The sequence below is a fragment of the Copadichromis virginalis genome, linkage group LG14 (assembly GCF_057382275.1).
Source record: "Copadichromis virginalis isolate Kocher_CV1m ecotype Utaka linkage group LG14, C_Virginalis_male_GT1.1, whole genome shotgun sequence".
Lineage (NCBI taxonomy): Eukaryota > Metazoa > Chordata > Actinopteri > Cichliformes > Cichlidae > Copadichromis > Copadichromis virginalis.
The window spans coordinates 36,220,680-36,234,440 of record NC_140631.1 but is presented as its reverse complement, the minus strand read 5'-3'; the positions used below and the strand labels follow the sequence as shown (position 1 = coordinate 36,234,440).

The window sequence follows — 13,761 nt, the reverse complement described above, 5'->3', positions numbered from 1 at the left end:
AACTACTGTTATAACCATCAAAGGCTCTTATTATATACTGTATGTATCCTTTTATCTGTCTTGTGTTAACTTCAGATAAAATGAAGACATACGTTATACTAAAGTAACTCACATATGGAAACTGTAGCTTTGAAAAACGCTTTGAATCTGTCGTCTTTGTCTCATAAGGTTAAAAAAAAATACAGTGAACTACAGCAATGACTGTGAACAGATCGATAAGGTACAAAGAGAACTGTCCTGCTGTAGCCTGGACACTATTTGTGCTTTTTGAAATTGTTAAATATTGTACTAACAAGGTCTATGTTTGTTAAATTTGATTTATTTGTAGTCTTATTTATTTACAGAACAAACGTATCATGTCTTACATTTAAGGCTCACAAGAAAATAATAATAATAATAAAAAAAAAAAGTCCAAATAAGCACCGGCATGAGGTGACAAGGATAAATTACTGGTCGAACCGACTGGGAAAAAGCTGCAATTACCAAAATCAATACACAGCGATAAGAAATGTGCTGCAGACATAAACCATATTCAATCAGATAACACACATCTATCCAATCAGTGAACTGGGACAGAACGCTTTTGACTATTGAACTCATTTAATGCTGAAAACAAATACAAGTTACTTCACTGGGTCATCACAATTGAACAATAGATTTTTTTGTTTTTTGTATTTGTATCACCCTCAGAAATATACATTCACATGGCTGCATACAGACAATTTCTCTCTTTTGACTTTCTTTTAATAACATTACATCGACACACTGTATGCATTACCCCCAACAGTGAAGCCACTACTGGCATATTAAAAAAATGTACTAGGGGAGCATTTTTAGGTGGGACTTTGGAAATAAGCTATGCATCAACATCATCTATCCATCATCGAGTCTCCATGTTTGTGGTCAAAATAGGCATATTTTACATGACAGGGTCCCTACACGGCTGTCCCGAAATAAATCCCAACTATAATCTCAACCTTATGTACATTATTTACAGTGGAATGTTGAAACATACTGAAACATACAAAAAAAAAGAGAGATTAGGATGGAATGAAATTACAGTCAGTATTACAAAATAGAAACTCATAAAACCCCAACGACATGAAGACAATGTTTACATATACAACTATACAGACTGTTGACCCCAAAATAAAAGGCTTTCTCATGCCAACATATCTGACAAGCAAGTGTGGCAGTGGTTACATAACTGATGTTAGATGTCAGATGAAACCTTAAAATTGTGCTTTAAAAGGGGGTGATGTTTGTAAGTACAAGTTGAATTTCTCTTAACTGGACCAGCGTTTCAAATGTTGTGCTCAGAAAATTCAGTGACGTGCAACCAAGTTGCAAAGGTTAGATCTCTTCAGGTGTTCAACTCTCAGAATTAGTGCAGAATTAGCTGATTTAAAGATCAGGTGTACACACATTGTTTGTACCTTGCTAAAGCTCCTCTATACCTGCTATAATATTCACTGTAAGCAAGCGACCATAAGCTGTCTTATATTTAACAGGTTTGCGGTCTGCATTGTAGTTTAATAATATCCACGATATTATTCTGGGTATGAATAGCTTGAATGGTGGAGCAGTAACTGTTTAGACTACCCCATGCCTCCTAACTTTGACAGGCACTGAATGCATGAACAAAGGATGCTTTCGATATGTTTGTGTCTATTATGCTGTGATGCAAACTGTGTGAAGTTCAAAAGTTACAGCAAAGCACTCCACCTGCAGGTGAACAATAAAGTAAAGACTATAAAACTGTATTTTGCTTCAGAATATTGAAAGTAGCAACCCCACTGCTGTCAATGAGCTTCCCCCTCTGAAACCTTCAGTGGCAGACCTTGTACTCCTCACTCCATAGTAGATGCACTTAACAGAAAAGAAGTAAGGCTTTAGAAAATAAGGCTGACTAACTAAATTGAGACTAACAGACTTAAAAAAAAAACAATTCCCCATACTGTGATGCTGATTTGTTTTGAAAATACAATATAGTTTGAGGTTCATGATTAACATGCTCATCTAAAAACATACAGTAGACAAGCGTGGACTGTAAAACATTCACATCTCGAGCAGAGGGAACTGCTCTCACAGAGATGTTATTTTTTTCATTTTTATTATTCTATATATATTTATATATACTTTACACTTTTCTTGTGTTAACTGCAAAATTGTTGCTGGGTACTGTGTACCTAGGAACTCATACCTCTGTCAATACTGACGACACCGACAAAGTGTAGTCTTCTGAGCTGCAAATGAGGATAAGCACACTGGAACTGATAGGAAAAAAATAGCAACATATGCACTTCCACTCCCACACACAAAACATGCATAAAATAAGGCTTAATACAGTATTTATATTGTTCAGAGCCAGTCAGATATGTCGTTTACATTGATAGATTTCCTCCAATGCTTCCATTATAACCAATTTTTCACATTGCGCTTTTTTTTTTGATGCAAATACATTTTGCTGATTGTGTAATGAACCTCTGTGCTGAGGAGAGAAACAAGTCATTAGCTATGCTAGCATCCACTGGCACTTGTTAGCGGTGATTTTAAAAACATATATAGATATAGTATATAGAGAGCCTGCAGACAGAGTCATTGATTCCCCATTAGCAGACTGAGATGCCAAAATTAAGGAAGCAACTCTTATAATTTTAAAACCACCTTAAAATCTCTGGATAGTCACTTAAAAAGCAAAAGAAAATGAACAAAAGCATCATGAAAGCAGCAGGTGACTTCAGAAGGGCCACCATATTTTAAATTCCCTTTACTTGTTAGCATGTTTTCTCTTCAGACTGAAATGAAAACATCAGTTTCTCCTATTTGTGTCCTTTGTGTCCATGGATGACTCCTCATAGAAAATGCTGTTGATGTAAGCCAACTATTCAGTAAAGTCACAATTATAAAGAGAGACAGAGTCGTTACAGGAAAACTCCTCAGACACTTTTGACTGACATCCATTTGAAAAGAAGAAGAAAAAAAAAAAAGAGGGTCAGAAAAAAATATAATTATGACAGCTAAATGCAAAAGACAGACATTTCATTACAGTGGTAAGATTTCGAGATTGTGTACACAAGTCAAACTGTTCAAGTCAAATGACAATCATGACATTTCAGAGCATTTTTGAAGATTTCCCTGTGAAACTCACCAAGTGTCTTTTGGACATGACTGTGATGCACCACTGAAAAGTAGAAACTGTTTTGTATGATACAATTGCAGCCCTTCTCTCCTCGGCTATACTGCTGCAACAATAAGGGCACTAACGCTTGAAATTAATAAAAAAAAAAAAAAAGCATACTGGATATTTATATGTTACTGCCATGTCCATATGGCTCAGTAGACTGACTTCCTCTCGGTAAAGAAACAAGTCGAGCACATAAACACAGGGGGTCAAGAAATGCTAGCCACACCTTTGGAAAACAGCATTAACATATGTGTTTTAATGCTGTGAATATATAAAAATTAGTAACGCTAACCCCACTGAGAAACAGTATGTATCCCATTTCCCCCCCCCCAATTTCTCTGAAACATTTGACCACAAAACTACACACACGTAGAACTCCACCTGTAATTATGTTAGACACTTAACTCTCAGTTCTCTGGTCACTTAAAAATCATACAAAAAGACATTTATAAAAACAATAACAAAACTGCAATGCTAATGTAGAAAGAAAAAGAAAACAAACTGAACATCCAGTGTAGGACTTTCACAAATGTGCTCAGCAAAACCTCAACCTGCTGTCTCTTTTTATACATTTAACACATTTATAATATGAAAAAATACACGAAATGAAGAATACACCAGGATTAATCGACCAATCACCACACCGACCTTGTATGTCAGCAACAGTGTGTCCATCTACATACCTTCGTTTGTACACTTTGCCCATTCACCTGATGGTACTGATACCAATGCTGAGAAGTTGATGTTGCTAGCACTTTAAATAGACACTTGATTTTCTAGTTGATATTAGTTGGATGGGGTCAGATGTGAAAGGGGGCGGGATATTAGGGTGACCAAAAGAGGGACTATGATAGTGCAGTTTGATAAATGGGAGGGTGGGGGTCGTGATGGAGGTGAAGGGTGAGGTGGAATGGAGGTGGGGGACAAAGGGTTGTTTGGTTTGGTTGTTGCATGCCACTACACATACCATTCTTTCTTAGAAATGACAGAACCATCGGTTTGAGAGATCATATCATCGGCTATTTCAGATTCAGGCTCATACTGGAAAGCCAGAGTCCGCTCATCGTAATCTCGGCTCTCTCCTTCATCCACAGTGAAATAGGGCCTCTTCAGGTCTGATTCAGCATCGAAATCACGGTCGCCTGCCTCAAACCCTCCAGTGGTACCAATCTGGGCGGGTTTCTTCTCTTCGTCCGAGTCGTCCGGGTACTGCAAGTTCTTAGGGATGGGGGGGTGGGTAGGCAGCCCACCAGCCTTGCTGTACCCATTTCCGAACACATGTTTCTTGGTGCTGTAGTCTCCCTTGAAGGTGCGCTGGCGGCGGCGCAGGAATATGAAGAGCAGTATGGCCGCCAGACCCAAGAGGGCAACACCCCCCACAGCACCCCCGATGGCGACACCTGCATTGTGTTGCTCCTGTGGGACATGTGTGGTGCCACCGTAGGTGGGGACAGGAATTTCTGGGTAGGAAAACACAGATGGAAGGGAGTGTGTCAGTGCTCTGGTGGGAAGAGGTGCGTTTGTGCAGGTGCATTTTTTTTTTTTTTTTTTTTTTTAGGAAAGATGGAGTAAGGGAGACAAGGACGGAAAAGCAAAGGGGAAAGGGAAGGACCCCTGGCCCCACGACAACACCCCCTCCCAGCCCAACAGTAGTCTTTAGTGACATATCGTAAAAGCTCAGCTACAGCCACATGCAGTTTTAGACGCAGAAATAATGAAAAAACCAGCCAGTCCACCACAGAACACCATCAAAGAGTAAAATGACTGAAGACATTAAAGTAAATGAAGCTTTGTCAGCATGCATTAACCATCATTTCTTCTCTGATTAGAAGGCGGAGGAAAATTAAACAATTTAATAGGCAAACAGTGAAGGAATTACAACCCCATTTCCAGAGAAGCTGGGATGCTGTGTAAAATGAAAAGAGAATGAAATGATTTGCAAGTGATTTAAAGCCTATATTCAATTGAAAGTGGTACAAATACAACATTTCAAATGTTGAAAATGTCTGCTCATTTTTAAGAATCGTATTCTTTGAGTTAAACAGCAGAAAGGCAACCAGGGTGGAGCAGTGCATGGTCTAAAATGCGTCATTGTGATAACTAGGTGGTCCTACATGCACTACTTCTTTTTTTCCTTTTGTCTTTTTAAGACATGTCTCTGTAAGGAGTCTACTGGCTTATCTGCTGTCCAGACCTGTCCCCAGCACATTGGTATTGTACTGTTCCTGATGAACATAGGCACTGCGCTACTTGCAAATCATTCTGTTTTTATTCTTACTTTAAACAGCATCCTAACATTTCGGAGATGGGTTTATAATTGATATGGCTCTTCAGTTAACAAGTTTTACTTACAAGTCAAAGTAAACATATTCAACGATATACTGCAGTACAGTCCAGCATAAATAATTAAAACAAGACATTTTGATCACCAGCATCGTGGTAATGAAATGAAAGAGCACTGCCAGAGATGATTATCAGCAGCCAAGCATACACAGCCATGATGCACTTAGAGAGCTGATAAACACGAAGCTCTTCCATTCAAGCAGAGGAGCACACGGCAAAAAATAGCATATGCCTCCATGAAAAATATATATTATTGACTACAGAGAGAGGAGGAAAAGAGAGAAAATTATCATAAGCCTCGGTGTTCTCCAATCTAGAACAGAGCGAATATGACTAATGGCCTGTGAGAGATAATGACAAAGATGCTAGAGTATGAAGGCTGCAATTTCACCTTGCAAAAGCCAAAGGAATATGTTGACTCTATACTGACATTCAAAATTCAAATTCCCAACTGCCATGTCCATAGCATCACTAAAATGAGGCGCTGTGTTCAGTCCACCATTTAGAGAGTGCACAGCGTACATACAGGAAAAAACAAAACAAAACAAAAAAACACAAAACAAAAGGACTACTTTTGAGTCAAATGTGGGTGCAGCATACAGTAAAACTAACATGAAAGTGCTGTCCCGTATGTGTACATCTTCACTTGAAACTACAAACTGTGCAAAGCTCCTTAGAGCACACAGACAAGAGGGACTTTTTATCTGAAATGTGATCAAAGCCTTGAGGCGCATAGGTAGTGCTTAGGTAAACCGGCAGAGCAGAAGCACATTTAACTTCAATGGTGAACACTGAATCCTCAACAGAAAGGTAGGGGGATACAACACAGTTACACCATCTACTAAACAAATGGTGTGGGAAAGGCCTGGAAGAAGGGAATACGAGACTGTGAGAAACAAAGGAATGAGCTTCCTGTTCACACGGAGCAAACCAGAGAATTGTATGTAAAGTCCGAAAAAAGGCAGGGAAAAGCAATATAGGTGAAATACATGCTGCTTTTTCATTTCCTTCTGATACTGTCTTTCCAGTCTTACTGCTTAATTACACGCCCATTAGGCACATGATAATGTAACACACACTGATAACACTAAATACGTTAGCTGTATTCGAAAAGAAAAAGGATGCGTTTCTTATTTTATGACATTTTTACGACTGAATTTCAGCTGTAGTCTGTACAACATGCACACAAATGATTTATGGTGCTTATTAAAGGTTTTAAAGGCAACAACCGAGATCAGAATTGTATGTGTGTTGATCTAACAGGGGTGGGGAAAATATGCATGGGCAAAGTGTCTTTCTGAAATTTGAAGCTCATTTACAAGTAATGGGTGATAATTGAACAAAAATGAAGGTTTATGTTGAGCAATCCTAAATGTTCCTTGGAGATAAATTATCCCCACGCGTAATCAGTAAGTCGGATAGAGGTGAATCAGAACACCACTGCAATAACAGCAAATCTAAGCCATCCTCATCAAGCAACACAAAAAAGACAAATTTCCCACTTAAGCAGAAAATCTTTTTCAAATTATTGCCCTTAACGGGTGAATCAAAGCCATTACACATGGTGAGAAATGCTCTTTACTGGAAATGATGAATCTCAAACCTAATTCAAGTATAAAATGATGGTAGTGAGTGAAGTTAGGAAGCTACTAAAGCCTTCCGCTCTGCTTTAATTACAATGGCACTTTATCAGTCTACAGACGAGACCTCCCAAACACGGTCGCTCTCCGTAGCCGCTCTTCATCTGGACCCTTTCTCCAAGGGCCGACAGCAAAGCTCTCCAATTTCTATAGCCGTGCCGGGCACAGTCTCAAATATCAGCTCAGGTTTTAATCTGACCACCTAATGGGATTATTCAGACACAGGCCTTCATTACACACATCAATAAGAGAGCAGAGCCAGGTCACCCCTGCTAGAGAACACTTCCTCTCACCAAGTCCAAAGACGGGTGAAAATCCAGAGGATTGAAGGGGCAAAGAGAAAAGGAAAAATATTCTCCTGTAATCCTCTCTTCTCCCCTTCACTGCCCTCGTCTGTAACTAGGATCTGTTTTTGCTCTCATCAGTCCCCTTATTCAATCTTAATTAGGGAGATTATTGTACTGCATTTCAAAGGTTGCCAAGACTCCATATTTACCATCATTTAAAGAGGTGAAAAACATAAGGACAGAGCATTTAAATTGCAGAATAGCAGCAGTGAAAGAAGGTGATCCCTGCCATCTTCATTGCTATAAAGCATCAAGCGAAGCTACCTCTGACACTCGTATTTGCCGAATGTGAATGTCAACACTAATAACTGTACAAGTGTTCATTTAAAAAAAAAAAAAAAAGCACAGACACGAAAGAGGTTGTAAACCTCCAGGTATTTTTTGTGGGTTTTAGGCTGGTGTATCCAGCCTGGAGGAAGCTTTGCAAGCTGCTGCACCAAAAACAACAAATTGCGTTTTCGAAAGGAGGTATTAAGTTGTTTTACTGGAGCGGCAATGGAAGGAGGACTACTGATGTTTTTAGATAGCTTCAGCTCTGTGTTTGGGGCACTTTAAGGGAGAGAGAGGAACTCAGAAAGACCAGAAATTGCTCATCAAATCACTGAGTGCAGTACAGGAACACTGCTTCTATTTTGCAACTTAAAACGCCGTGTTGGCAAAGAGGACTGTCTGCTCTCACCATGTTACCCAGCGCATTTCCTCTCTGTGCTTATCCCTCTGTGAAATCACACCACCAGCCATGTGCATACGTGAACATATCTCCAGCACAGCAGCTTTGTCTAGTTCACGGACTCTGTGAATTTATGTTAAATTAGAGCAGCTAGGGTGCAAGCTAATCACCTTATATAATCCAAAAATAAATGAAATGAATGGCTGGGTTATGTAGGTGTTTGACAGCACAGAAAAATGAGGAGGCGTTTCACTAGCGCGCCTTCGCTGCCAGCATTACCTGCCAATGGACAGATCAAAAAAGACCTCAGCAGCACAACAGTGGCCCTGATACTGTTCCACGCTGTAAAAGGCAATGTCTATTAACACCCGTGAGGAAAAATGCAGATAGTGGGGGAACTTTTAGTTGCAACGAATAAAATGTAGTATTGAGATTAATAGGTGGAAGGATGTGCTGTGAAAGACTATAATTCAATCCAGAGGCACGATAGATTTATACAGGGGGGAAAAAATAACAGGAAATCTTACAGCTACTCTAACAACAATGCCATTTCGTATTGGGTTATTCATACCACTCTGAACCCTCACATCTGACATGATCAAGTGGATGATTTACTACCTCCAAATACCCAAGTGACACAATATGTTTTCTTCACAACGCAATGAGAGCTTCTCATCTGAGTCATTTGTGCAAAACACAAGTGAGACTTAAGAAAAAAAATGAATAAATGCTGTGTATATATAATATACATGCATATATATTTTGTAATAAAAATGATTTGTGGCTTCAGAAAACAACATGTATTCTGAGCAGGGGTTTGCATTTCAATGTAGAAGCAGCAGATGCTCGGAGATAGTGCGGGAAATGATTGTAGAAAGCAGAGGGGGCTTTAAAGTGAGAGAAACAGTTTCATAACTCCGTCCTGCAGATACTGTTACTGGGTGTGCTCCAGTCATGTCTGCACATGAAAAAAAAGGAGGAGAGACAGGTAAAAACATTCCTGAGACTTAGCGCAATCACTTGGACAAGGTTATGAAAGAAGCTGGGAAAATGAGAGAGGATTTTCAAAGAGTGGCGCTGGGAGTGGTGTTTTAATATGACTAAAGGAGGAACAAGCAGCTGACAACAAAAGATGAAAAGAACATAGAGGGCTACTCTAAGAAGTTGAGGAGTGGCAACAAGGAAAACGATTGAGCAAACGCCTTAAGAGCTTGAGGAGTGACAACACAAAATAAAGAATGGCATAATGAGCGAGTGAGTGAGTGAGGAAGGGCACAATCAGAGAAGACACATTAATTCACTGATTTAACAGATCCTCATTACCTCTCTTGTCTGAATTTGCCAGTGGTTTTGAAGTCATGGAAATGTGATGCTGCCACGACGAATAAAAGCTCATCACTGACAGGAATTTAACATGCTGCTTTGAGAGTTGCGGCTGGGGCAAATCTCTTTTTCAGCCTATCAGATATTCCCTCCCAATAGCTGCCATTTCTTCCCGTTTGTCACTATAGATTGTTTTTGCTTCCACTGACTTCGGAGACACAAGCTCACCTCACTTGTGCCATTAAAAGCTTCCCACAAATTCAAATCCAATTCCCTGTCATAAAACCAGTGGGTTAGAAGGATGGGATATGCTGGAGGAGACAATGCTGTGAAACTACTGGAATCAAAACACGGGTGACATCATCTGTAGCCTCAACGTGTGAACATGCAGCAACTTGCAGGACCATCGAGTCAGAAAAACAGCGACTGTTTCTTGTTTTCATCTCCTCTCAGCAGAAACAGCGTGTCATCTCTGACTGAGACCAAGAATTCACACCACCGACTCTCTGCTTTCATATATGGTTATTTGTAGTTGAAATAAACAAAGCCGCCATTGTTATGACTATTATAACAGTAATCCGACATGAAGGTCGCATTTGAAAGTACAGGAAAATACTGGCGCGCCAGAACATTTCAGAAAGCAAGCTGGTCCTCTTGCAAGTATAATATCCGTCATTTTGCGCTACGGGGCAATAATCATTTTTAATGCACCCTTAATGAGCAATGAATATTTACACCAGCATCTAAATGCCAATGCAACTCTTTTAAAAAAATCATGTTTACGCAGGTAACATTATTAATGCATTTGCATCTGCGGCTGCAGTGCTTAGTCAAAGTGATGTGCAGCTGAGTTATTGGGTCAGCAGACATGCAGCAAACAAATCTGCATGTTAGCACGTATTAAGTCAGCAAGAGGTCAGCGAGCTGTTTGTTTACCACACCATCCTACCCTGTGCTTTTTCTCTGTCCCCCCCCTTTTATTTTCTCCCCCTGTTGTTATTTTTGAGCGTAATGAGTGAGTCACCACAAAGCATCACCAACAGCAGCAGCAGCAGCTTCGGAGCCAGTGGTCAGACCCCGGGACAGCGTCTGACCTACTTCATCAGGCTCTCATGGAGGCGTGACAGATCCAACACCACATGGGTGGACAGGGAGGAGGAGGACAGAGGAGGTGAGCTGGGCCGAAGGGGCTCAGCCAATCCCCCTGCTCCATCTGTCTGCCACATCCCTCTCCTCTGCATATCCTCCGGAGAGCAGAAACAGCAAGCCATGCAGAAACAAATGTTAAGATAAATCACTACGATCTCAGCTGCTCTGCTCTCACATGCTCTCCCCTGGTGACATTTGCATTTCACATCTCCAGCCGGGTTATCTCTTCTTCTCCAAATATAAAAAAAAAGACTCTTTTTACACAGTGAGCACTTCCCTCCTCCATTTTATGCAAAATGAGCTGCAGCCACAATATCTTCCCCCTCAGTGCTTTCCCCTGGCACAGCACAGAACACAGAAGAGACTTTATGGGGCGGCCTATGCTGTGCAAGCGAGGGAACGGGCCATGCTAATGTCTCATTTGGATAATGAGGTGTGATCTTGGCAGGATCTGAGCAAAGAGCAACTCCCCCTCCCCGCAGTGAGAACGTGGGGGCTAGAAGTCACTCTGTCAGCCTGCACACCAAAACCCTTGTAGGTTTGCAGAAGCAGGAAGTTCAAGGGTGATAACAAGCTAGCAAAGGGAGCAGAAGACCAAGATCCTCAAAATGCTCCCTTAACCTGCATCTGCTTGAAGTGACAGTGTAATAATATACAGGATATACACATGTGGCCTTTGAATCTATGAATAATGCAGGCGGCGATGTGAGAAGCGCAATGTGCTATAGCGCACAGATTGAGACAGACTCCACCATGACAGGCGAAGACAAACAAATTTCACATAGCTAGAGGAGCCTTTGCAAAGCTGACATCATAATGTCTCTTGTCTCTGTCAGAGAAAAGAAAGAGACAAATGGCTGCACGTAGCGGCACTGCTGTTAGATGTCAGTAATATATGGTGCATTACTTGTTTTATTCAAGGATGTTCTTGCCGTAGTCTCGCAAGTTTTATTACACTGACCGATCGCCACATTATCACATTGAGAAAACCAACAGATCCTGCAGCAATGGACTGACCGCCATGACTGTTTCACAGCTGCTACAAATAAACTACATTATCTACTGGAATTTACTGTTATGCGGAGACAGTAAAGTATTTTAAATAATACACATGTAAGCTGAAATCTTCCCAAAGTCACTGAAGTGAGTTTAAGATTATTTTTGGTATATTTTGTTACAAAGACTCTTTCAGTAATGGAAACTGGAATATAACAGTGAAGAATCAATAAGGTTTTAGTAGACTTTTAATCCAATAGGAGTGATTAAAAATTTTTAATCTTTTTCTTTCTTTCTTTTCTTGTTTTTTAAATCCGGATGTTAAATCCTGAGCTGTTAATTTCCTATGCGGAAAAAAAAAATTGAGAGATCAAATTTTAGAAAAAATATCTTGCAACAATCTAGACTAGTGAAGTTAAGTACATTTTTAAGGGTGTGTTTCACAACCAGTTAGAGTCGTGATAATATTTAAGGCAATTAAAAGATCTAATGTCAGCTCAGATAGCATCTTCTTGTCAGTAATTTAAATTTATGCTGAGGAAGCTCCCTGTGCTATTTCCCATTACCCGCTGCTGCTTTCCTGCCAACCTGGCGGGTAAGCATTCACAATCATTATATAGGCATACTGAATTCTCCTGACAATAACCTCATTTGCTTCCGGTGAAGAAGAAATGTAAATAAAAAACCACATAGGCCTTTTTTTTCTTAAATCAATGTCACCTTCTCTCACTATCACTGTGTGTTACTGTCTTTGCACATTATAGTGTTGTAGGACTAGAAGGAAAGAAGAAGTGACAACCAGTGAACACTAGAAGTTGACACAGGCTGTTACATAAAGGCCTGTAAACAGTTTCATGCCCTCTCTTCCTCTTTCACTTCCCCGATGCTGTCTGGCTGGAAATAAATTTTAAAAATCAGACGGACGAACTCAAATTTCTCCTTCAGTGACATAAATACATTACCTATACATGTCTAACTATTTTTTTTTTTTTATTCAAATAATTTTGGCACATGACTAGGATTTCTCCCCCACCTCTTCTTTCTAAACTTCATTTTCTCACATGGCAGCCAACTATTGCGTGTTCAGGGAAGCGTGAACAGATGTTGGCACCGGTTGACTGTGCTTACAGAAGGATCCATCCTCACGCTTTCTTGCTAAATTGATGAGAACGCTGTCACTCCATCCAGTTTAACCCAACTGGTAAAGCCCTGTGGCAAAGCTGACTGCACCTCTGCTCTCTAAAGCAGCTCTCTGCCACAGCTCTGACAAAGGAAGATGAAAGTTAGCGCTGCTAAGCTGTAAGGGGAATCATCCAAAGGTTCACATACACATACTGTTGACATTGTGGAGGACTATAAATACCTTGGAGTACACATTGACAATAAACTGGACTGGGCTAAAAACACCACAGCACTTTACAGGAAGGGCCAGAGTCGTCTCTATTTTTTGAGGCGACTGAGGTCCTTCAACATCTGCCAGAAAATGCTGAGGATTTTCTATGAGTCTGTTGTGGCCAGTGCGATCCTCTATGCTGTTGCATGCTGGGGGAGCAGGCTGAGGGTCGCAGATGCCAACAGACTTAATAAACTGATCCGTAAGGCCAGCAATGTTGTGGGGATGGAGCTGGACTCCCTCAAGGTGGTGTCGGAGAGGCGGATGCTGTCCAAGATAAAGACAATGTTGGATAACACCTCCCACCCACTCCATGACATGTTGGTCAGTCACAGGAGCTCGTTCAGTGAGAGACTGAGATTACCGAAAAGCGCCACTGAACGACACAGGAAATCATTCCTGCCTGTGGCCATCTCCCTGTACAACGCATCCACTTAACACACTGTTTGCTGCTACAACTACACATGTTTCTTTTCCAAATATTTATTTATAAGTGACTTATGTATGTATGTATGTATGTATGTATGTATGTATGTATGTATGTATATATATGTATATATTGTACTATTCTTAGTTAGCGTATTGTCTGTCTTGTCTTAATGTTGGTTTAAAATGGAGCACTGTAACAAAAAATAATTTCCCCCAGGGATCAATAAAGTATTCTGATTCTGATTCTGATTACTAGCTGACCCCTAGCTGATCTGATATCATCA

The 13,761-nt window shown here is 40.4% G+C and overlaps 1 protein-coding gene across 1 annotated transcript in view; it reads right to left on the bottom strand.

Annotated features, from left to right (window-relative positions):
* Positions 1 to 301: 301 nt before the first annotated feature.
* The window catches only part of LOC146694476 (nectin 1b-like), a 74,657-nt gene continuing 61,197 nt past the window's right edge, over positions 302 to 13,761 (bottom strand). Inside the window, exon 6 of the mRNA XM_085430671.1 lies at positions 302 to 4,647. Within this exon, the coding sequence (XP_085286797.1) occupies positions 4,145 to 4,647 (503 nt within the window). The 3' untranslated portion in view covers positions 302 to 4,144. The remainder of the gene's footprint in view (positions 4,648 to 13,761) is intronic.